The sequence below is a fragment of the Pituophis catenifer genome, unplaced genomic scaffold, assembly GCF_029215685.1.
Source record: "Pituophis catenifer annectens isolate HBS135680 unplaced genomic scaffold, rPitCat1.0.hap2 SCAF_6, whole genome shotgun sequence".
NCBI lineage: Eukaryota > Metazoa > Chordata > Lepidosauria > Squamata > Colubridae > Pituophis > Pituophis catenifer.
The window spans coordinates 40,081,119-40,107,064 of NW_027256886.1; the positions used below are offsets into that span (position 1 = coordinate 40,081,119).

General features: G+C 35.2%; 1 protein-coding gene across 1 annotated transcript in view; it reads left to right on the top strand.

The window, feature by feature from the left end:
- The window catches only part of DGKD (diacylglycerol kinase delta), a 66,545-nt gene that overhangs the window by 17,924 nt on the left and 22,675 nt on the right, over window positions 1-25,946 (top strand). The window contains exons 3-6 of the mRNA XM_070946339.1: window positions 1,151-1,231; window positions 24,170-24,274; window positions 24,511-24,643; window positions 25,078-25,184. Of these exons, the coding sequence (XP_070802440.1) occupies window positions 1,151-1,231; window positions 24,170-24,274; window positions 24,511-24,643; window positions 25,078-25,184 (426 nt within the window). The remainder of the gene's footprint in view (window positions 1-1,150; window positions 1,232-24,169; window positions 24,275-24,510; window positions 24,644-25,077; window positions 25,185-25,946) is intronic.

Sequence of the window (25,946 nt, forward strand, 5' to 3'; positions counted from 1 at the left end):
TGACCATGTTGCAGGCCGCATCCGGCCCGTGGGCCTTGAGTTTGAGATCCCTGGTCTAGATACTTGAGCATAAGATTTATTCCAGATCTTAATAATTATACTAATTTTAATAAACAGATTTCTTGAAACAGTGGCATATTTTCACAAGCTTATACGGAACCCTGGAAAATGTCATACTGTTTCGACAAAGGTAAGTTAAAGAGGCCTAAAATATTTATGAATAATTTTTAAAATAATACAGTCTTAGTGCAAGGAGTTATTTTATGCACCTCTTCCATTGGAAGTCCCAACCCTTTTTTGTATGGTGATTGGTACAAATTGAGAGACAGATATAGCTTTGAGAAGTACCCAACTTCCACTGCTCAAAAGAGCAATTAGAGGCAGATGGGCAGATCGACTTTAGATTTTTATTCCATTTTATTCCATTTACCTATTTCAAGGGTCAATCAACTGATACCTTGTTTCTCTCTTCCTCTCAAGTTCCCTCTATTGATATCCTTTCCCAACTGCAAAGCCTACTAAAGCAGTTCTTTTTCAACCAGACATGCAAATCACCGTACAAGAAAGGATGGGACTTCCAATGGAAGGGGTGCACAAAATGACTCCTTGCACTAAGACTGTATTATTTTAAAAATTATTCATAAATACTTTAGCCCTTTTTAATGTATTTTAGCTTGAATGGTTCTTTTTTAACAAGTCTGGCATCTGTTTTATGCATAAGGAACTTTCAAGAGCCAGTTTCCACAGTAACATCAGAGGGCAGTGAAATGTCTGCTGGTGAACAAAAGAGATGGTGGGATAGTAGAAGTATAAGGTCATTATATCCAGTATAATCCTAGGCATAGGCAGCATTCTGCTTCTCTGATTTTATATGGCGTTTTGACTCCTAGAACATGTCTGGGAGAAATGGATATAGACTGTCAATCCCATCATAGAGCATAGACCCTAATTGCCCCATTTGGGTAGGTCATGTTGCCATTCTTCCAGTCCATCAGCCACTTCTAAAAGATTTAGCTATCCTTCCGATTATATAGGTGAGAGAATCTCCTTTGAAGAAATTACCCATAATAGTTCTTTTAATCTCCAAATTTTATGTATTAGATTTTCTTTTTGTTCTTGAATTAATTCTTACCTTTTTAAAATTTTCCAGTCAATTATTTTTGATGAGGTGGATCTGACAGATGCCAGTGTGGCAGAATCTAGCACTAAAAATGTCAACAATAGTTTCACGGTAAGATGTCTTGCAATGTATATCATGATTAAGCATATCTTTGTTTTATTATCCTTATTTGCGATAGCATAAAGTGAAAAGCAAAGGAAGGTCAAAGGCGCAGAATGTACTGAAATTACTAATGTTCAACTTTGTTGAAGCATTATATTTTTCTCTATGAAGTAGTGGTGTGTAATTCTGTTGCTTGGATTATAAAACAAATGTACATAGCACTCTAATTGCTTTTAATATTGCAGACTTGTTGATATCTTGCTATTGCAAAATTAATTAACATAAGTTATTAGTTTATTATGTTCAAATTCCCATTCTGCAAGCTAATAAGATACTATCTTAATTCATTCTGTTTCTATATTTATTGGACGTTTTATTTCTTGTTCTTAAATATGATAGACTATGCTATAGAAATACATACTTTTTAAAGAATATGATTTGAAGAATGGAACTAGTGGTTCTCCAGAGCTATGAAGACTTGCCAAAATATGTTATAAGAATGTTTATGGATCCACACTTCAATTTTGAAATCTGTTTCTGTACATTATTGCAGTACCATGGTCCTACATGTTTATATAATTATTTTATTTAAAAAATGGAAAGTGACTTTCAAAAGGAATGTTTCTCCTTTTATATTTATATAAATTCCTAAATTCTTCAGTAAGCCAAAGCATTTTACTGTATAGGATATTATTTCAAGCTTTGGGAATAGCGTAATAATTTTTAGTGTCTGTTTCTATGCAGTGCATTTTAAGAGGGACATTAACAAATAGAATATGTCCAGAGGAGAACAACTATAATGATAAGTTCCTGGAAGGATAGGCTGAAAGAACAGTTGGAGACAGTGGATATGTTTAGCCTAGAGAAGAGAAGGCCTTGGGGAGATATGGTGGTTATCTTCAAGTATCTGAAGGGCTTTCATATGTTAAATGCCAGAGTTATTTCAGAACATAAGACAAAAGATGAGAATTTTAAATTGCAAGGAACAAGCTTTCAGCTGAACATCAAGAAATTGTTTCTAACCATAAGAACTCTTTAATAATGAAACAGATTACCTCAGAAGCAGTGAATTCTCCTTCACTGGGGATATTTATACAGAGGCTGTCCAGAATGCTGTAACAGTGGGTTGCTTCACTAAGAAAGGAATAGACTAGATAAGTTCCATCATCCCTTACAATCACTGCATACAGTGATTCCATAATATATGTTATATAAAAAGAAATGAAATTATAGTTTTCAGCCTGGAAAATAAATCTTGTTAATACCTCTTATAAAATTCCCTACAAATAAAAAGACAATACCACTGAGTTTCTTTGGTAGCATTTATATAACCTGTAGTTTTATCTTTGAAGAGTAGCATTTTCTTCTCAATTTGTTTTTCTATAGCTTTGTTATCTGTATACTTTGAAGGTACACTGAACAGAAAAGGCATACCATTTTAGGTACGCTTTTAGAAATGAGACATGTTGGTTTAAGTGTTTTCTATAGTTCATTTTGGATTTAGTTGAACTTCCTGTTGAATCAATGCAGTTCTGCTGCTCATAGATAATTATCATGCTTGGGAGTGTTTAAAATTGTGGGCAGAAAAAGAAGGAAGGGTTCATAAGCTTAGTTTATTACAATCTATCATTTTCTTTATAATTTTGAATTCAGTTTGATTATAGTCTCTAACAGATATGAAGATCTCTTGCTTAGATTTTAAAAGTTAATAAATAATTAATAGTCTGTAGTTTAAAAGTTTGCTAAAGGAATCATCATGATGGCGCAATGGTTAGAATGCAGTACTGCAGTACTGCAGGCTACTTCTGCTGACTGCCGGCTGACTGCAATTTGGCAGTTCAGATCTCACCAGCTCAATGTTGACTCAGCTTTCCATCCTTTCGAGGTTGGTAAAATTGTTGGGGGCAATATGCTGACTCTGTAAGCCGCTTAAAGAGGGCTGTAAAGCACTGTGAAGCAGTATATAAGTCTAAATGCTATTGCTATCACAACATAAGCATATAACATTTCTATGTGGTATCAGGAGAAAGAATGGGAGTAAATTTGTGAAGAGCTGGAAAATAGCTCTGAATATCTCTATATCCATGAGTTATCAACATTTCTTTTTTTTTTATTGCAAAAGTTTTACAATTACATTTTCACCCCTTTTTTTTCCCCCTCGACCCACCCCACCCTTCCCAACCTCCCTAACCCTCCCTAACCCTCCCCTCCCCCCAGACTTCCACACAGTATACTCATATTAAGTAAAAAAAAAAACCCCTTTATATAAACTTATATAAAACTTGAACCCCTCCCTTCCCCTTATAATTTTCTTTTTTATCTTCATTACATTAACATATTTCTATCTTGATATATCATTTTCAAATGAAAGCTATTTGATACTTCCTAGTTTGGTATTTGTTCTGAACATAATCTATCCACTTTTTCCATTCCCATTCATAAGTCTCTTGTGAACAGTCTTTTAGATATGCTGAAATCTTCGCCATCTCTGCAAAACTGGCCATCTTCAAAGTCCATTCCTCGATAGTGGGCAAGGCTTCATTTTTCCAGTATTTACCTATCAATAATCTCGCTGTTGTTATCATGTACAATATCAACTTTGTTTCACCCAATGTAAAACCCTTAACTATACCCAATAAAAACAGTTGTGGAGAAAATTGATTTTTTTTCTTTAAGACATTCTGCATGACCCACCAAATTTTTATCCAAAAAGCCTTAACTTTCCTACAAGTCCACCAAACATGATAATATGTAGCATCTAAACAGTCACATCTCCAACATTTTGGCTGAACATTAGGGTACATACACGACAATTTTTGGGGGTCTAAATGCCATCCATAAAACATTTTATAGAAATTTCCCTCAAATTCTGCGACTGTGTAAATTTTACATTCTGAACCCAAATTTTTTCCCATGTTTCCAACATCACTGGTTCTTCAAAATTTTGTGCCCACTTAATCATACAATCTTTAACTAATTCAGTTTCTGAATCCCTTTCTAACAAAACATTATAAAGCCTTTTAATATGCATTGGACCTTTCTCTTTTATATGTCTAACCAATTCTTCCTCATGCAACATAATACCAGTTTTTTGGTCCTCTTTCCATCTCAATTGTAATTGATTATATTGTAGCCAAATTAAATTAATCCCTTCAGCCAACAGTGTCTGTAATGTCTTCAGCTGCCATCTGCCCGCATCTGTAAAAAGAACCTCTTTGTATAAACCCCCCCCGAGTGACATTATATTTGTATTCCACAAAGTATGACCAAGATCCAGCCATAGCGGTATTTTATAATCCCATTTGAGTCGGTGCTTCTTCCAAACTCTCATCAAAGAGTCTCTAAGTATATGGCTTTTAAATACTTTATCCACTTTGTTATCATAAAATAAGTAAGCATGCCATCCAAATTCAAGATCAAAACTTTCTATATTCAATATTCCAGTCTTTTTCCTTCCAAACCAATCACTTGTTAGAGTCAAAGCTGCTGCATCATAATATAACTGTAGGTTTGGAAGTTTAAGACCTCCCCTTTCTGGAACATCTTGCATAATTTTCAATTTCACTCTCGGTTTTTTCTCATTCCAGACAAACTTATTCACTCCAGTTTGCCGCACTTTCAGTTGTTTGTCACTTTTAAGCACCGGAATCATTTGAAACAAAAAAAGAAATCTCGGCAAAATGTTCATCTTAACTGCTGCTATTCTTCCAAGTAGAGACAACTGCAGTTTTTTCCAAGTCTCCATATCTTTCTGCAACTCTCGCCACAACACCTCATAATTATTTTGAAACAATTTCGTGTTTGATTCTGCAACCTGAACTCCTAGATATTTTACCTTAGGTACAATCTCAAAACCTGCCCTCCTTTCAAGCTCGTGTTTACGATCTTGTGTCATATTTTTAACTATCATCTTAGTTTTTTTCTGGTTCAATCTAAAACCTGAAACTTTACCATAGTCTTGTATAATGTCCTTCATCTGGATTATTGATTCCATTGGCTGTGTTAGGGTAACAACCAGATCATCTGCAAATGCCTTTATTCTGTAATCCTCTTGCCTTATCATTATACCTTTCAAGATATTAGAGTCCCGTATTGTATTTAACAAGACTTCTAGTGTTAAAATAAATAGAAGTGGGGACAGCGGACATCCCTGTCTAGTTCCTTTTTCAATTTTAAACTCTGTTGTCAAACTTCCATTAATAATAATCTGTGCCTTTTGCTCTTGATAAATTGCTGAAACCGCCTGTATAAATTGATCCCCAAAGTCCATCTTTTTTAAAGTCTTTAGTAGAAAATTCCAATCCACTCTATCAAAGGCCTTCTCTGCATCCAAGAAAACCAGCACTGCAGGGATCTGTTTATTCTTCTCAAGATATTCCAATAAGTCTATTACTTGCCTTACATTGTCCTTCATGTATCTACCCTCGATAAATCCCGCTTGATCATCATGAATCACCTTTTGGATTACTGGCATCAACCTGTTGGCTAGTACTTTTGCATAAATTTTATAATCAGTATTCAGAAGAGATATTGGTCTATAATTCCCCGGTTTTTTAGGACCTGCTTGCTCTTTTGGTATCAAAGAAATATACGCTGTTGTCCATGATGGGGGTATTTTACTCCCTTGTTGAATATTACAAAATAGATCTCTGAGTTGTTTCACCATTTCTGCTTGCAAAGTTTTATAATACACTGCAGTCAAACCATCCGTTCCAGGAGCTTTGGCTGTTTTTAATTGTTTAATTGCTACTATTATCTCCTCCTCTGTTATAGGATGATTCATTCTTTCCTTTTGTTGGTCAGTAATTTTTGTAACTCTTTTATTATCTAAGTATTTTTCTATAAGTCCATTCTGCACATCCTCTTTAGCATATAGTTTAGTGTAATAGTCCACAAAAGCTTCTTTAATTAATTTTTGTTGAAAAATTTCTTTCCCTCCAATATCAATACTATCAATAGTCCGTATACTCTGTTTTTTCCTCAATGTATAGGCCAACCATCTGCCCGGTTTATTGGCATTACAAAATGTATTATGCTTCGCATATTGTAGGTTTGTTGCAACTTGTTCCGCCATAAGCATTTGAAATTGGTCTTTCAAAAGTTTTATAACACTACGTATTCTTTCATCTGTTGGGTTTTTAATAAGTAACTGTTCTTTATTCTTTATTTCTGCTTCCAATTCAGATCTTTTCTTTTGTCGAATCCGTCTGTGTTTAGAATTCATATAAATAAGCACCCCTCTCATATAAGCTTTGCTTGCATCCCACACAATTTCAATTGGGGTACCTTTATTCAAATTTATTTCGAAAAATTCTTTCAAATGCTTTTTAAATTCTATTATATTTTTTTCATATCTGAACAAGTTCTCATTTAATCTCCAAGAGCGTCTCTCAGTCTTGCCTATCTCAATTTCTATCCATACTGGGCTATGGTCGGTCAGGGTTCTTGGAAAAATCTTTGTTCTTTTTGTCTTGACAAGTAAATCATCTGACAACAAAATAAAGTCAATCCTAGAGAAGGATCTGTGTCTGTCGGAAAAAAAAGTATAGTCCAATTCTTTCGGATTATGTATTCTCCAAATATCTTTTAGTTCCAAATCTTCTTTCATATCAAAAAAAGTCTGCGGTAATCTGATCCTAGACTTCGCCAAACTCTCTTTATCTAGTTTAGAATCAATTACTCCATTCCAGTCTCCCATAATTAAAATAGATCTATAGTCCCATTGCAGTATTTTAGTATGTAACATTTTATAGAAGTGGTCCTATTGTTGGTTGGGAGCATAAATTCCAATCAGAAGAATTTGGCCATTTACTGTAAGCAATTCAATTGCTATAAATCTACCATCTTCATCTGCTTCTATAACTTTAGCTATTAATTTTTTATTTACATAAATAACCACACCATTCTTTTTTTGCGAAGTTGAAGATATAAAATGTGTTCCTAATTTAGAATTTATCAAATATTTTTGATCTTGAGTTGTGATATGCGTTTCTTGTAAACAAATTATATCATTATTAAATTGTCTCAAATATGCAAATAATTTCTTCCTTTTCTGTGCTGAATTCAACCCATTCACATTCCAAGATAAACACTTAATCGTCATCTTTATCTTTCTGGAGCAAAGAGCAGAATAACCGAATGTCTTCCGAAATCTTCGGTCTTGCTCCCCCCATGGCTCCAGTCTCTTGTGTAGTACTCTTAGCTCCCTTTTTATCTTGTCTTTCCTGTTGTTGCTTTTTTTTAAGTTGCTTAGATTTTGCTCGGGTTATACGCTGATCCTTAACTTCAACCATCCGAACCGGGTCCAAGATTGGAGAAGATTCCAACAAAGGCTCATCCAGAAAACCTCCTTCAGCACCTTGCATTTCCTCTGACTCCTGCTTAGACTGTTCTTGCAATTCTTGTTGAAGTTGCTTCTTATCACTCTCCTTAATCTCCAGAACTGTAGATGTACGTGGAGATGGTGTTCTTTCTTTAAAAATAGTAGTGTAAAAATGCTCCGCCTTCTCCACAGTGTTCAAACGATATCTTTCTCCCTTGTATTTCAAAATTATGCCAGTTGGGGCATCCCACCGAAATGGTATCTGTTGATTTTGCAATTCTTTAACAAGAAAGCCAAAATCTTTTCTGGCTTTCAACATTTTAGGTGGTAGTTCTTTGTAAATTCCAATTTGTGAGCCCCCCACTTGCACAGAAGTATGAAAAGATTTTTGCAGGATATCATTTCTTATTGCTCTGTCCGTAAAATATATGACCACATCTCTAGGCAATTGTCTTTGTCTGGCCACCCAAGAATTCACTCTGTAAATTTTATCTATTTTGTAAAAAACCACATCAGGATTAATTTTTAAAATCACTGCCAGAGCCTCAGCACAGGTCTGTCTCAAATCCTGTCTGTCATCTTCTCTGATTCCTCGAAGCCTTATGGCAAATTCCATTGCCCTGAATTGCATCATAACAATTTCATTTTCAACTCTCTGCATTTTATCATCAAGATCAGAAATTTTATAGTCATTGTCCTTCATCTTAACATTGAGTTCTGATTTAAATTCTTCCACTTTAGAATCAACTTTGATAATAAATTCTGCAAGGCCAGACGCCACATCTGATATTTTTTTAGTCACCTTACTATGATTCTGTTTCACCATATCTTTAATTTCATTAATTTCCTGCATAATTTCCTGTTGAGACTTTTGAAGTTTATCATCTATTTCCTATTGGGATTTTTGAAATTTATCATCCAAAACTTTAGAAATAAATTCTTTTAAATCTCCAACATCAAAATCTTTTTTCTGAGTCTGTAGCTGTTGAGCAGGGGGAAGCTGCGTTTCATGTTTGTGGGATCCCCCCCCCTGCTGCCTTCCCTTCCTGCTTCTTTGAGGCCATCCTGCCACGTAAACTAGTTTTTCTGAAGAGGGAAGTCCCTTTTCCTTTCCCACCTCCACAGAGACTTCTAAAAAAGTCCCTCAGATTTAATCAAATAGGAACTGGAGTAAAGCAAAGTCAAATATTAAAAAAGAGGAATTTTTCTCTTGTTTCTCTTGTTACAAACGAAGCAACTTTGTAGCAACTTGGTAACTTTGTAACAAAGCAAGATGACTTCACCAATCCACACTCGCTGGCTCGTTAACTCTAATGCTGAGTGCCATATTTTTTCAAGTCACTTTCACTCATTCGCATTTTTTCTTAAATTGAAAAGTCAACAAAGCGCTAATACTTGCGATTCCAAGTTTCAGGGTTCAAGTGTATATCCGCTGCTTGTTAAGATTGGTTCCTTTCGCTTTAAATGTTTACTGCAGCCGGCTTGTTCTGCAAAAGCAGAATCGTCCCACGCCGCCCGGAGTCTCAGCAGGTTGGGAGGGAGCCGCGCCTGTTTTCTCCCCAGAAACAGTTCCCTGGGGGGGTTACAGGGGCTTGACCTGTGCCCTGCTATCTCTCCTCCAACAATCCTCAGGATTTTGAAGTTTTCGAGCCGCTTCTCGATCGCGAAGCGGCTCTACAGGCGGCGGGGCTGGCGGTCCTTAAAAAGGCACCGTCGTCGCCGAAGGCTAGCAAACCGGAAGTCCGAGTTATCAACATTTCTTGATATAACACGGGAAACAAGTCAAACAGTTCAAGATAACAGATCATTACATACTTGTACATACATACATACTTTACATTACACACTCGGAACATATTGGTTGGAAACATGCGGAAGAGGCCTTCATCCAGTGGATAGACCAGGAGTGTCAAACTCACGTTGTCACAGTGGTGTCACGTGATGTATCGGGACTTTTTCCCCCTTTGCTAAACCAGGCATGGGCGTGGCCAGTGCATGACGCATCCTGCCTGAGGGCTGGGAGTTTGACTGCTCTGGGATAGACAATGGAGATGATGATGATGATGATGATGATGATGATGATGATGATGACATACTCGTTTATAAGACCAATCTGTAGATAAGCAAGCCTTGAATTTACAACTAAAATACCATTAAGAATACCCACGGATAAGCCATCCCACTTTTTCATGTATTTTGGTTAAAAAAATCAAGGGTCATCTTATCTCAGGATAAATTTATAGCAAGTATATGCAGGATGTACAAGTACTTTTTAAAAAAGTGTTATTGTATATACTCAGGGATATGCCCATCCATAGATAAGCCAAACCCAGTTATCCATGTATCCACATTTCTACGGAACCATGGTGGCATCCTGAACCATGGTGGTACAGTCGCTAGAATACAGTATTGCAGCTAATTCTGCTGACTGCCAGCAGTTCCATTTTCACCAGCTCAAGGTTGATTTAGCCTTCCATCCTTCCGAAGTCAGTAAAATGAGGACCAAAATTGTTGGGAGCAGTATGCTGACTCTGTAAATCACTTAGAGAGGGCTGTAAAGCACTATGAAATGGTATAAAAGTAAGTGCTATCACTATTGCTATTTACAGTATGGCAGGGGTCCCCAACCCCTGATCTGTGGACTGGCACCGATCCATGGCATGCCAGCAACTGGGCAACGCAAACAAGCTAAGCCCATTTGTGGCATGCAGGCAGCAGGCAAAACCATGCTCCCTCCGGTCCATGGAAAAACCTTTCTCCACAGAAAGGTCCCTGGTGCCCAAAAGGTTGGGGGGCACTGCAGTTTGATATTATCCATATTATACCAGTGGTGGGTTGCTACCAGTTCGTGCCGGATTGGGTGAACCGGTGGCGGGGCAGAAGGCTCCGTCCGGACGTCTCTGCGCATGCACAGAAGCTTCTGTGCATGTGCAGAAGTGTCACGCATGAGCATGAACGCACACCCACAAACTGGTAGCGACCGAAATTGAAATCCACTACTGTATCATACCCATGGGATAATCAATTACAAAAACAAAATAACCTACTAAAATAAGCTAAAATGCAAAACAAAATGAGATAGTTACAAGTCATCAACTATTATATGCATAATGTCAGAGATGTGCAGTCAACTGCCAATATTTAAAAATAAATACAATTTTAAAAGGAATACTATGTGACTGGTTAAATAACAAATTTTCCTAGCTGTGGTCAACTCCCTCCCTTTCTAAAGATAATAAAATTGATTCTTGCCTGAAGAGTATTAGGGAATTGATTTCACTGTCTAAAGGCTAGTCTTTTGTCTCTGCTTTTTCTTCCTTAAGATTTTTTTTAGTCAAAATACCATGAAAAATATGAGATGGCTTCCTTAGGAAGAAAAGGCACAGACAGAAAAGAATCTGGAGCATATAAGATAACTCTCCTTAAACTGACCAAAACTCATACGTATTGACACTGAGCATATTGTGCTACTATTGGAATATAAACTTCTACACACATTGGTGGTACAAAAGTAAATAATCCCATAATAATGGAATTGGTAAAGATAACTTTTGCTCAAGATTTCTTTTTAATTTAGTTTAGAACTAGGTTATCTGCAAAACCATTTCTCCGTGAAGTATCTGCCTATCCCAGTGATGGCTAACCTTTTTGCCATCGCGTGCCAGGAGAGGTGGGGGCGGGGGAGGGTCACGCGCGCACGTGCCCACGCACATGCGCACGCAACCCCCCACCCCACTCCCGCTCCTGGCACATGATGGCCTGGTAGGCCCGTTTTTCTTTCTTACCTGGCTCCAGATCCTCTCTATGCATCTGGGAAGGGCGAAAATAGCCTTTTCCACTCCCTTGGAGGCCCTACGGAGGCTGAAAGGGCCCATTTCCTAATTCTCGGTGGGACAGGAAGTGACATTTTTTGCTGTCCCCAGCCTCCAGAACCTCTCTAGGAGTCTCTAGAAGCCTCTCTAGGAGTCTCTAGAAGCTTCTCTAGGAGTCTCTAGGAGCCTCTCTAGGAGTCTCTAGAAGCCTCTCTAGGAGTCTCTAGAAGCTTCTCTAGGAGTCTCTAGGAGTCTCTGGAAGCTGGGGACAGAAAAAATCGTCACTTCCTGTCCCACCGGGAGTCGGGAAATGGGCCCTTTCAGCCTCCGTAGGGCCTCCAAGGGAGTGGGAAAGGCTGTTTTCGCCCTTCCCAGATGCGTAGAGAGGACCTGGAGCCAGGTAAGAAAGAAAAACGGGCCTTTCCTTCCCCCCTGCCCCCAGGCCTCCAGAGGCAGAAAACAGCCTGTTTCCCTAATTCTGGTGGGCCCAGAAGGCCCAAAAATCAGCTGGCCGGCATGCACCCCAGAGCTGAGCTGGCGTGCCCACTAATATGGCTCCACGTGCCACCTGTGGCATGCGTGCCATAGGTTCGCCATCACGGGCCTATCCCATCAGAGTAGATAGGTCTCTTCCCTTAAACATTGCTATTTTGCTTTCAGAAGCATGCCTTCTCCATTGCAGTCCCTGCCTTAGGAAACACCTCCTCTCCCAGATCAAACAGGTCTCCAACCTTTAACCTTCAGGAAAGGACTTAAGATTTGGCTATCTTCCGAAAGTTTGTGATATGGTGATGTCAGATTGGGAGAAGAATGTTGTAGATTGAACATTGAATCAAGGAAGTGTGACTGTGGTTCCAGGTTTTTCTGTTGTTTTTTCCTGTTGTTGTTTGTTTTGTTCTTATTGTTATTTATTCTTGGCTGTAAACCAATCAGAATATGGTTTAAGATGGGCGTGTATCTAATTTATTGACCAAATACAGTTGGCTTTCTCTGTCACATTGCTTGCCATCTAGAACAGCATCCCCTTCAGACAGTCGTATGACACTTATCTAATTCTCATAGAGATAGTCCTTAAAAATATTACTTTTTCTTTTCCTAGGGTGAGTAGTAGGCCTCCTATGGAAATATGTATGCAAGGTTTTATATTATGTGGCTATATCTTGACACCACTATTCTTCCTTTTTTATTATGTTGTTTTAATACTGTACTCTTTTTATTGTTGTATTGTTCCTGTAGTGCCAGGAAAAGCTATGGAGTTGGACAAAATTTAATTAATAAATAAAACTTTTGACTTGCAAGCAACAATATATTTCTTTGATAATAGAAAGTTTTCTCTGCTGAAAACTGACATTTTGTTAAGAGAAAATAAAAGGATATAAGGAAGATACAAAAATATATACTTTCTATGTGTTTTATGGAATTTTATAAGAAACTCTCCTCTGTGTTGCCGATGTATTAGATATATATATCTGTATCTGCATCTAATGAACCTGTTATTCATTAAAGCATCCTGACTTTTTTTAGGCCTCCACCTGAACTGAATAAAAAGATACAGTGCTTTAAAACTTGAATTAACTTTATGGATAAGTTTTTTATTAAAGAAGCCACTTTCTGTAGTTAATACTACTCTTAAAGCTGTAATATATATCTACTTTGCATAAACTGGGTAATATTAACTGTTTCTGCTCCCATTAAATCATTATTTAATAAATAAAATTGAGGAAATGTATTGATAGCCTTTTGTCCACCAAGAATGTCATTTTCATCTGTTCTGAATTACTTTCATTGAAATATCAAAACCAAGTCTATATTTGCTACCTCTGAGGTTAGGGAAAATCCAGGGGAAATGTTCCCAGCCACAGATGAAGGCCTATACTATATAAGCAGGCAGAATCTCTTGTGCCAATGGGCAGAGTTGTCCACTGTTTGTTACCTAAGGACTGCCCTCTACAACTAAAGTCTGTATTGCTGGTAGGGGTGGAGTTCATCTCTGGAAGTCTTCATGCACTCTCTTCTAGGAAGCACCTCTTGACTCTACCACAGACAGGAAACAACATGTTTTCACAGCAGTGTCTGTGTCCTGAGTTTTCTACCAGCAGTAGATTTCTGCCCTGCTTTTCTTTCAGTATACAGCTAATCAGTTTGAATCAGATTTCCCAGAATTTGGTTGAGGGAAGAAATATTCCTGTTAGTTATTGTTCCAAATTTTTAAAAACTTACTTGCTTTTAAAGAAAGAAGACACAAACTCAGGAACATTGAGTAGAAAAATATTGATGGTGATATTGTGACTTTATTTAAGAAAAGAGAAGTGGAACTACTGAACACCTTATGCTCTTAATTATTAGAATCCATTAGGAAGCAGATATTTTAGAGTAAGTCGATCAGTTTTTTTCTGTTACTTTGTAGTGATAACATTGATGGATTTCACCGTGTTACTCTATTCTGTATTGTGGCGTAAATGAATGCATTTTAGGACTGAAAGTACATGAGAGAGAATATTGCTTCCAGAGATACAATTAGAAATGTCATATTTTCCAGCACAGAAAGAGATGAAGATCAGATCAGAAGTTTGCACTCTTATTATAAAGTAACACTTAATTTCCTCATTTAAATGAGTTAAAATATTTATTTCTGTAGATTTTGTTATCTTTAAAATTGTTTATCAAATAGTGGGCACCCTGGAATTAGAGTTCTATCTGCAGAACAAACAGTAAGTAATTTTTTTGGCATTTATGCTGTTATTAACTATAACATTTAAAACATTTAAAATTATTTCTGCTGTAGTATTCTCTATTTCTTCTTGCCTTTTTCTCAGTATGCTTAATCTGTTAAACAATACATCTGGCACATTCTTACATTAGTGGTAGAGGATGGATATGTTTCCTTGAGAGTAAAATACCCGTTTTACTTTTTAATATTGAATATATTCTTTGAAACAAGAAAAAAACACAATATGCTGGAAGTTCTCAAAATGTGAGTCATATCACATTTTATTTTATTTTATTATTATTTTATGAATAATATAAAGCAGTAAAGTCCAAATCCTCTACATTTAATCCTGTAAATGTAAAACAAGAAACTGTATAAAACTGAGCAAGCACAGCCTTATTTTTAATATAGCTTTTTTATTTGGTTTATTGTTCCTTTCTAATAAGAAATTTTTAATTTTATAAACATCATTGTTCCATTGTATGTGATATATATGTTTTAATATATTTATTATGGAGTCCTTGGTGCTCTCCAAGCTTGGTTGGTGTTCAGAGATCACTAAGGACTCTACAGTTCAACCCTGAGCTATATATTGTTTTCTGTTGGTAATATATTTATCAAAGATATTTATTTCTTGACCATCACTAACCCAATGAAATAATTAATTTCATTTGTGATGGGGATCACACACATTTATATAGCATTTTAAGAGTCACAGCACCACAAATTTTGTGTATCCCTATGTTATATGCTTCCCTGTTCCTCTTCCAGAGAGGTATTATAGTACTATAAATTGGTCCAGTTACTGAAAATTATCATTGTAGTTGTTATTGTTACATTTTTATTCTGCATTTTATGTATATGTAACTCAAGACAATGAATTTAATTAATACTTATGCCTCCTATTTTGCTTGCACTATCATATTAAACAATAGGATTTATTCCCTGGTAAATGCCAGTAAGATTGCTTCTCAATTGAAAAACAGTACTAATAGTAAAGTATTCTCAAACCATAGCTTGTAGTAAAAAAAACTTTGAATTTGTGAATCAATTCATTAGATGTTTGTGTTCATTAAAGTGCTTCAAGACACAATCACATTTTGAAGCACAAAGGTACGAGGACCATTCATGTAAGAAAAGACAAATTGTGAATGAGACAGGCTGTTTTACAGTTGATATGATCAGGTCTGCATATCAATAGAATGAACAATGGCTTTTGTTGTTAGGGACCAAATCCTAATTCCTACTGTTCATGGAATTAGGATACTTATACTGATATGTAAATATCAGTTAATGGGAGTCAATAAAATATGATACCTTTTCAGTGGTGCTGTCTAAACAGATCTCAGATATGCCACCTTTGGTTTTCGTTAGAAAATAAATCTTTTTGTTTTCAACAAGTCTTTAATTTAATTTTTATATGATACTGTTTTAAGGTGGTTGAATTGTAACTTTGTTTTTTGCATTTAGTATTTTAATTTGAAAAATGTACATTAAAAATATGGTTTGTTTTTTTTAAAAAAAGTGAATGGAAATCTAGACACCCCCCCTGTTTATGGATTTCTTGATAATAACCTGTGGCAATTTTAGTTTCTTGGATTGTAATTAATCTTTGGAGAATGTCTGCTTATTGCACATTTATTTTTTAATCATCGAGGTATTTTTTTTTCTAAAGAGTGTTACAATCCTGTTTGATTTTGGACTTCTGCATTGTCCAGTTTTGCTTTATATTGCACATTTATTTTTTAATCATGGAGATACTTCTTTTTAAAGACTGTTATAATCCTTTTTGATTTTGGACTTATGTATTGTTCAGTTTTGCTTTTTTACTTGTTATCTGTAGTGTACTCAGATGAGTAATGATGAGATAGGAAATATATTGACACTTACATCAGAATTTAGAGATTAACATTCCTTGGGGAAGCAGGCTTGTTTCCATATGTTAAACAGGAGCATTGAACTCCTTTCTGTTCTTTTGTTCTCAGCATATCTTTGTAATTTGTTTGCAAAGCTGCAAATAGAGCAAGAGCCAGTTTTTATATTATATTACATTTCCTATTTGGGTCACTTGGCTTATCTCTCTGTATTCCTTTTCTCCTAGAGTATACTATATTTCTTTCAAGGATGTCAGGGTGGCACTTTAACATCTAAAACCAGCGATATAGATATCCTAGATTGACCTTTGTGATGGCAATTTATATAACAAACAATTCAGAATCAACTTCAATAAATGAGTAGATTGTGTTTCCTAATCTGTAATCTATAACGATAATGCACATATGGTCCACAAAGTCCTTATTGCCGTTGGCTTTTTTGTTTGTTTGTTTTTGAGCTGCAATGGTAGAATATATTTCAGTTTTAGAAAATTGGTATATTCTTACCTAAATCTCATGAGAGGTTGTCTGGATAGTCAATATAATATCCTTCAGCTATTTTACATTGAACTCCCATCAACCAGAATGGATAATGGCAAAAAAATTGCTGAAATTGAAGAACAAAATATCTGGAGGGCATGAGACTTCCATCCTGAAGGCTGTGTTGACTTATATTACAAGTGAATCTGGTATGTATTTGTAATTTTTAGGAATATTATTCTAACCCAGGGGTGTCAAACTCAAAGCCCGGGGGCTGGATGCAGCCTGCGGGGTGCTTAGATCTGGCCCATGGGGCCACCCTGAAAACAGTGAAGGACTGGACTGCAGTGCCTCTGCCAGCGAAAACAGAGCTCGAGAGGGCTGCCTGCAGCCTTCGCGAGCTCCGTTTTCGCTGGCAGAGGGTTTCAGGAGACCGTCACAGCCAAAAACAGAGCTTGGGAGCCCATTTTCACTAGCACAGCACTCGGCCACCACAGGTGCCCCTGATGTGAGTGATGTTGAGCTGGCCACACCCACCCTGGCCAGGCCCACCCCTTCCCCACCCTGATGCGGCCCTCAATGAAATCGAGTTTGACGCCCCTGTTCATTAAGACATAGGAACCCTTCAGGAAGAAGTGCTGGTTACTCATGTAGCTAATTTGAAAGGAATATGCCAGATCTAAATCCATAAGAAAATGAAACTTATTTGGCTGCATTACTGAAATTTAAGTTTCAAAATGAGGATATGCTTAGGAACTTCTAAATTATATTTTAATTTTCTGAGGTTTGGGTTAGAAAGAAACTCTTTCTTTTGCACTTTTCCAATTACTGTATGAATCTTTTATTAGATTTGTTACAACTCTGGTTTGTTTAAAATTGTCTTGGAGCTAGAGAAAGGAATTTGACCCTGAGCTGAGAGAGGACTCTTTTCCCAGAGAATGCAGTATCATGTCAGCAATTTTACTGCAAAATAAGAAAAGATAAGGCAGAGAGAGAAATATGGAATATAGACTTATCTATGGGTGAGGCTGAATGATAAATATTAACAAGGAAGCAATCAGAAAATTGTTTCACTTGTTACTACATAGTCTCACATTTTATTTGAACGAGTTAAGGTGAGGTACAGAGAGTTTCTCAAAGAGCTAAAGGTAATGTTTTAGAACCCTCATTACTTCCTGTTCAAACCGTTCTTTGTCTTGCTTTTTTTTTCAGGTCAAGCCAGTTTTGCAAGTTTACTTAAGTTTTAAGTAAACTTTTTTTTTGAGGGGGGGGTGAAATACTATGGAAAATGAATCTGCATTGCTGCACTAGATATGCTTAACGTTACTGTAGGTATACATACCCGATAGCAGTTGTAACATTATGATGAGCAATGTTAATCAGATCACATTCTTATCCCTGTGGGTAAAGAAAGTGTCTTTGCTTATTCGTGGTAATAGAGGGAAAATAGTTACCTGAAATAATAGTTTAATTCTTTTGTAGTAAAATTAAGGGCAGTCCAAAATATATTTGCCAATTTGTATAGTCCCCTCCCTCCTACGAATATTGATTTGCACTGAACTTCAGTTAGAAGGCAAAGCTTTGTTCTGTAGTGGAAATTGGCAAACTGACATTCTAAGCTTTACCATAAAAATCTAGTATGTCTAAGTGATCAGTTCAGATCTCTGGGAAAAGAAGTTGAGGGACAAAGATAAAAAAAATAGGTATGTGTTTGTAATGGATAGAGGAGGTTGTCAAAAAGAGGGAAAAACAGATGGTTTTATATATTTTTGGCTTATATTATCTAATAGATGATCTTCAGTTGAAGTTCTCAATATAAAGGAAGTCATCAATTTTAACTTTACAGAAATAACTACCAGTATAAACTACTGTATAATTGAGATGATGAGCTGTGAAATATTTGGAGAATTTGAAGCAAGAGAAAAATAATTAAACACCATAGTAAGGTGAAGTTTCTTGCAAAAGATATTAAATGACTGATAAAAGATACAGCTTGTAAAAATTCTGTACTTAAGGCTTATTTCACATATACTCTCAAAGTTTCCAATATTTTGGAGGTTTTTATATCAGGTTTTTTTTCATTTTGATGAAGGTGTTGTAGGAAAATGATTTATAATTGCCTATTCATTTTTATATCTGGATTATAGTGTTCTATTTATTGTTAATTTTTTATAAAATTGAACACATTTGGGAATTACTTTCTTATATTTTAATCTCTGCGTAGAAATGTCATGTACATCACTGTTTATTGGCATATTTTAGAAAATTATGTCATAGTAAAAACTAATCTGGTTACAAGTCAGCAACTGTTCCAGCTTCTGCATTATACTAGAGAATGTATTTGGCAATTGTAATAAAAGCATACATTTTACATTATTTAGATACAGTAAGCTTAAGATCAGTCATCTGTATCTGTGAATACCACTGTATCCCATCATCTCTGCACTTACCTGCTGAATCCTGTACTCCTATTTAATTTTTTATATGCCCTGAAGCTCAGTTGTGATACTGTGCCTTCGTTCCTTCCATTCTGTAGCGTTCCCTGAGCCTCAAATAAATCAAGCATATTCTCTGAAAAAGAAAGAAGCAGATTGGAAATTCATTTTTTTACATGCCCAGCCAGCCAGTTCAATTTTTCTTTTAAAAAAGAGAAAAGGAAGAGAAAAATAACTGTGGGCTTTTGCCTGTATATATGAGCAATTGTAGGAAGTTCAGTAGTTTTTAGTTCTGAAACGATTATTTTGAGACTTGTTTTTTGTACTTTGGACAAATTCCTCAAAATCTTTCCATTTTTTCATGGGAGGGCCAGATTAGTTTTATTTGAATAGTTTGTACTTATATGTATGTATCTTTGGGGATTTTTCTCCAAATCACAGTTTTTATTATTTATTTATTTTATTTTATTTATCGGATTTATATGCCGTCCTTTCTCCACAAGGACTCAGGGCAGCTCATAGCAATAAGCAACAAGAAGTCCAAATTAAAATTCAAACAATAAAAGAATCTAAAATTCTCATTAAAACCCCTTCAGTCCAGGCCAGCCTGGCGAAACAACCATGTTTTACTCTATAAATTGATTTTAATTCCATTCTTTATGTGCTTCTGGACTCAAATCTGTGATTTATCACTTGGGTTCTTTTCCTTGTGGAGTTTCTTAGATAGTGACACATCTCTGTTTTTCTTTTGTGAGATGGATATATCTTTAATGCTATATTTAGTTATATTGTTAGCTTTATGTTAGAGGCTTACATCTACTCTTTGGTTTCTACTCTGATGTGTTTATCCCATCAAAGCTTTTATTTTACAGTTGTACTAGTGAGAGTTTCTTGATTTTCCTTATGTCCTCATTGATAAAATAAAAATAAAAATAAATGGGACCTGAATAGTAATTGAAGTAACAGAAGTGTGTACGTCTAACTTTGACATGAATAATGTGGCTGTTAAACCCAAAAATTATTAGTCAATTTTATTTGCAGAATTGCATTTTATTTTACATCCTACTTATTATAGCTTGTTGTTTTTAAAGTTCTGAAACTCTTGGGAACTCCAGACTGACAAATAAGACACAAAGCTATGTTCAAGCAGGATGTGAGTAAAGAGGAAACAGCTATAGTTATCAGTCTCTGTCACACACCAGTATTGGCTGTTTTCAGAAGCCGGCTGCATCAGGATAGCTATATTTAGCAGATTCATTTTGACTACCTCAAAGTTTGTGTGAGGTATGTTTCTACATATTTTAAGCCAATCTAATTTAGCCATTATAGCATTAATTTGCTTTTCTGTCTCTTGGTCATTGTGTCATTTGTCTCGATAAAGGGACATTTTATTACATGTTTTACCAAAGCCCTTGTTTCTTTTTTGAAAATGTTCAGAGCAGTTGACAAATGTTGGAAAAACTCTACTGACACAGTGGATTAAAATTTCTTTTGACAGAATCAAAATGAGACAATGAAACTTACATTTCTTTCTCTTTGAAAATGAATTTTTAAAAAGAGGTTGTTTTAACAATAATAAAAACAAAATGGGGAACATAGAGATTAATTTAGCATTTTGAAATAAGGAAAGATATTTCGCATTTTGCTCTTATTCCTTTTTCCTGAGTTTTTTTTCTTTAAAGGCTTACATTTATTTTAATGAGATTAGCAATGATATGAAAATTTTGATTATTGAATATATTTATTTAGATTGCTCTGAGGTAGAATGACAGTATACATAAAATTTGTTTCAGATGGTGATGACTTTCAATCTAAAACAGCCTTTATTTTTGGGCTTAATATGCATATTATCTTCAATAAGCTAATTTAGCACGGAAGCAATATGATAATTGTTATATATGTTTTGTATTCTTATATTTTATTCTGTGTGCTTCATACTGGTTTTTCCACATGCATTAGTAAATACGTTCTGTATATGACAGTGAAAGACAAATAAGACAATGAATTTGAATCTGATATGTTTCGGTCATGAATCTGATATGGTTTAATCATTATATATATATATATATATATATATATATATATATGGATAGATAACATTTTTGTACACTACAAGCACATAAAGGTTGATCTAGTTACTTAATCATATTCAAATCAGATTGTTAATAATCATATTTTAAAATATACAAAATCTGTCAGTAGAAACATTTAAAATCATTGAAGCAATTTCAAATTCATTCAAATTTTAAAAATTGATTAAACCCATATTAACTATTCAACACAATTGTAAAGTATGTAGTATTTTTCTTTAATTTTAGGAGGATCTTCCAAATATTTTTCTTTTTTATCATAATAAAATACTTTGAGAAAACATTTAGTCTATATTCCAGTACAGTAATTTTTAAAAATATTTTCACTTGGTCTGTCTTAGTACAGCCTTTTGTAATTTGGTGCCACTCAGATGACTTGGACTACAATCTTCATCATTCCTAGCCAACAAAATAGTAGGCTCTTATTATAGAACATATTGGAATTCAGCTGTCTGTATATATAGACTGTTGTTTCTATGTATGCATTCTAATTTTGGGATTGCTTAATTAGATCAACCTTTTTGTGTATTTATTTTGCAGGATATTTTTGTCTGTATGTATCCTGTATCTGTATGATGTCTGCTGTAAAGGGGGACTAATAGCGATAAAGGGTACGTGTTTATTTTTATGTCCTGTCATGGATTCACAGATTGCATTTGAGATTAATCTCATCTGTAACGTTTCCTGTCTATAAAGTAACCTTCCAGGAAAATGTGTCCTATACACTCCTTTTTTGAGGGCATGCTTGTGTTTGATTTGGCCTTTATCCTGCTGGATGGCTTACTGTCTTGATTTACCTGTTCAGTATTTGTACCGTTCCTAATTTTTGGCTGTGGCATGTGTTGGGATTTAGTAAGCCTGAGATGATGCTTCAGGGCCGTACCTTTTAGAAATCCCTTGATTCTACCTCTTAGTGCTCTACAGTTTGCATTAATAAACTTATACTGGGACTAATCTACTTTTTGTCAGATCTAATAAATGGGGAAACTCATGATGATACTTCTAAGATTACTTTATTATTCCATACCTATAGACAGAATCTTGCCAAAGTGAAGCATTCAAGTATCTACATTAAGCATATACTCTGAAAACTATTAGGAAGGGTCTGTCTTCACCCTCTTTCTGTCACACAAACTGTTTGAACTGAGCTGCCTCTTAGTGTTCTGGGCTGTATCCCTCCCTCCTGGGAATCCAGACTACTATGTTCCATCACAATTTTATGTATTCTGCATGATTTTCCACCTCATTTCTTTTCATTAATTGACCTTTTCCTTTAATTGTTTTAATGCATTCTCATTAATACCTAATAAGAAATAGATATTAATTTAATTCAGATTGAGAAAAGGCACAATCTTCCTTTTGTAGCTGTAATTTTACTTCCCAATTAAGTTGGTCATGGTAACTCAAACCATTCAGTCCCAGATTATGTTGATTCTGAGATAAATCCTACCTTTAAAAATTGCTGAATGTTGTCATAGATTTATCTTACTATAAATTACAAAAGTTAGAAATTAGAGATTATAAAATACAGAGAAAATGTTATGCATTCAGGGAACTGTTTTCTGTCAGGAGTGCTCTGTCGGGTTGATATTACAAATTCTTAATGTGCTAATTTCATTGTACCTTTATCTTTCTGTAGCAGATTATGTATGCCTCACAGAATGCTACCTTCTGTCAGTACTTTCATACTTATTATCTATTATTTGGGAGCTCAGGAGTTTTGGATAAAAAAATCCTTTGGTCTTTGTAGGGTTGAGCATATAGCTGATTTAATGTATGGCTCAGTACATTAGATTGTTTGGCATCTACTAAAGTAATATAGTTAATGTACTTTAAACATGTACTTTAAACATTAATGTGGAAAGAATGCACTGTTCTTGTGCTCTTTGCTTCAGAGATAGACAAAAGATAGTTCAAGATTTATTGTAGATCAGATTCCTTGCTTTTTTTCTTATATAAGCAAGGTTTGTTCCCAGTTGTTTGCAAAACCGAAGAGCCACAGAAGAATAATTGTTCTAAAACAGAAGGCAGAGAATGGATATTAATATGTTTCTGTAAAGTGTGTATGTATATATATATATATGTATGTTAGCTAAAATAGGTTCTTATTTGGGAACTAGCCAGAATCTGTTAGGCCATATTAGATATATAGTCACAGAAATGAGAAATTATAGCAATAGCACTTAAACCTATATACCACTTCACATTGCTTTACAGCCCTCTCTAAGTGATTTACAGAGTCAGCATATTGTCCCCAACAATCTTGATCCTCATTTGACCGATCTCGGAAGGATGGAAGGCTGAATCAACCTTGAGTCGGTCAGGATCGAATTGCTAGCAGTTGGCAGAATTAGACTGCAATACCGCATTCTAACCACTGTGTCAACACTGCTTTTTTATTTGTGTGTGTGTGTAATTATATTGTACTGTAGCTCATTGCTTTCATTGACCCCTCTTTGTATATTTATCTATAAAACACATAGCATTTTTATCTGTGTATATATTGAAAATTGCATGGTACATATTTCAAAAGCTGAAGAAGTGGATTTATTTCTCTAACATAGGAATGCAAATATTTTACTGTTTGAAAAGAAGAGATTTATCAATTGAACCAAGGCAAATTGCATACCTATGGTGGTAATAGTGGTTGGGAGAGTATCATGCTGCTATGTTACAATGAATGGAGAATGTTTGGAGCAGTTCAAAGTTGGGGAAGTGTTTGGTTTTTTATAGTTGTTATTGTTTCTGTCCTCAAGAGAATCTCTTGAGTTTTAACTCTTTTCATGTAAACCTTTAAAACAGCTTACCTTGTTCCTCAGAGATTGTTTTAAACTCTAACTATAGTACGTAAATATATCTTCATGTCTCGGGGACTGTGGTGAGTTTGAGTGAAAGTATTATGTAGAATTGGGAGGGGGGGAGGGACTGATAATGAATCTGTGCAGTAGGATATTTCTGCTCACTTGTATCTCTAATCATATACTAATACTATGATTATATGTTGTACTAACACATTTACCCAGAATCACTCTGGACAGTTACCCATAAACTATATAAATAGTGTTATCCTAGAGTATCATAGCATACTTTATCTCTCCAGAATCAGAACCTCTGATAAAGTAGTCTGCCGTTTTGAAAATTGGAACTCTAATAAGGTAGGTGTATGTTGTTTCCCTTCTCTTCTAGTATTTCTGGGATTTGGACACAATGTTCTTACCTTACAGGTTATTACCCCATGTCGAAAACTCATCTTATGTGCTGACAACAGAAAAGAAATGGAAGACTGGATTGCTGCACTAAAAACTGTCCAGAATCGTGAACATTTTGAGGTAATGTTAGATAAGATAAAAATATAGATCTGTTTCTTACTTTACCCCCCTGTACTGTTTATTTATCTTTTTTCCTTACTTGAATTATGAAATGGCATTCTTACACCTCAGTTTTTCTGTATTTAATAATCTTTGTATTGACACAAAACTTGATTCATAAAACTAAAATGAATATTTTACTTTAAGTTACATTTATTTTTAAATCATCTTTGGGTTTGTTTTAATTTAATTTGCAGTCTACCCAGTACAGTATGGACCATTTTTCAGGAATGCATAACTGGTATGCTTGCTCGCATGCACGTCCAACATACTGCAATGTGTGTCGAGAGGCATTATCTGGGGTCACATCCCATGGACTCTCCTGTGAAGGTAAATATTTCTGTATAATATTTTCATTGGCACATGAAATTATAGGCTTACAATAGCTTATAAAATTTATTATCCATTAATTAGATAATAATAGTAAAAATAATTTTAATAGAATAAAGTGAAGAATAAAGTGAAGTATTTTATTTCATATCCTGATATTTGGCAAAGAGGCTCATAAAACTCAAAAAAAATTAAATGGCTGTAGTTATAAGTAGTACAGAGTAAAACATGTTAGGTTTTGATTCTATATGTGCTTCCAGTTTATGAATTCTTGATTCTGCCAGTAAGTAAGATACTGGCCCAAAAACAAAAATAAACAACAACAAAATCAGACACCAAAAATTAGGAATGCAAAAGATGGGAAATATAATTTCTCACAGCTTAATTCATTATGTGCTTTTCCTAATACACACATATTTTGTTGTTCTTGTTAGTGTGCAAATTTAAGGCTCATAAGCGATGTGCTGTCCGGGCAACTAATAACTGCAAATGGACAACGCTGGCATCCATTGGGAAGGATATCATTGAAGAGGAAGATGGGGTATGTAAAATAACATTTTTCAAAGGGTGGTTTTTACCAAGGATATCAAAAGCACACTGAATAGGGATCTTCCCTGCTAAGATATTTTGAAGGTTTCAGTGAGGGGTATTTTTAACTTTCTGGAGTGCAGGAGTATTTATTTTTTTCTAACATTTCTATGATGCTCCCACTTCAGCCAGTTCAGAAACTATTGTATGCTATTTATTTAAATAAGACAGCTACTCCTGAGGTTAGAAATTTTTGGTGATCTTGAAATAATGGAAATATATCAAAGAAATGCCAAACAGACATTTGAAGAATATCTTGCTTGGCTCTTTCCAAGTCCTTTGGAATTCAATAAGCCTTGAAGAAGCGGTGATATCTTTTTTCATTCATCTGTGACTAAACAATAAATCACAGTTAATCCTATCAGTAGTGAAACTGAAAAAAGATATTTCATGTTCTTTGAGCCCCATGGTAGATGTATAAGGTGTGGTATAGAAGTGCTTCTCTAACTGATACTGCTGTAAAAAAAGAGCTTCAAGTAAAATCTCTGCTGCTGCTTCCTACCTTCTTTAAACCCTTGCAGAAATACAGCCTGCCTTATTTGTGAGACTGCTGACTTAAGGAGTTTGAGAGAGAGAGAGACATATATTTCTGTAAGTTGCACTAATATTTGAATATGTTAAGAAGCAGGGGAAGAGTTCCTCATTTCCCATTTCTCTAAATAGAGAAATTTCAGGAAAAGAAGAAATTATAGTTGACTATTTAGTTTTCATGGGA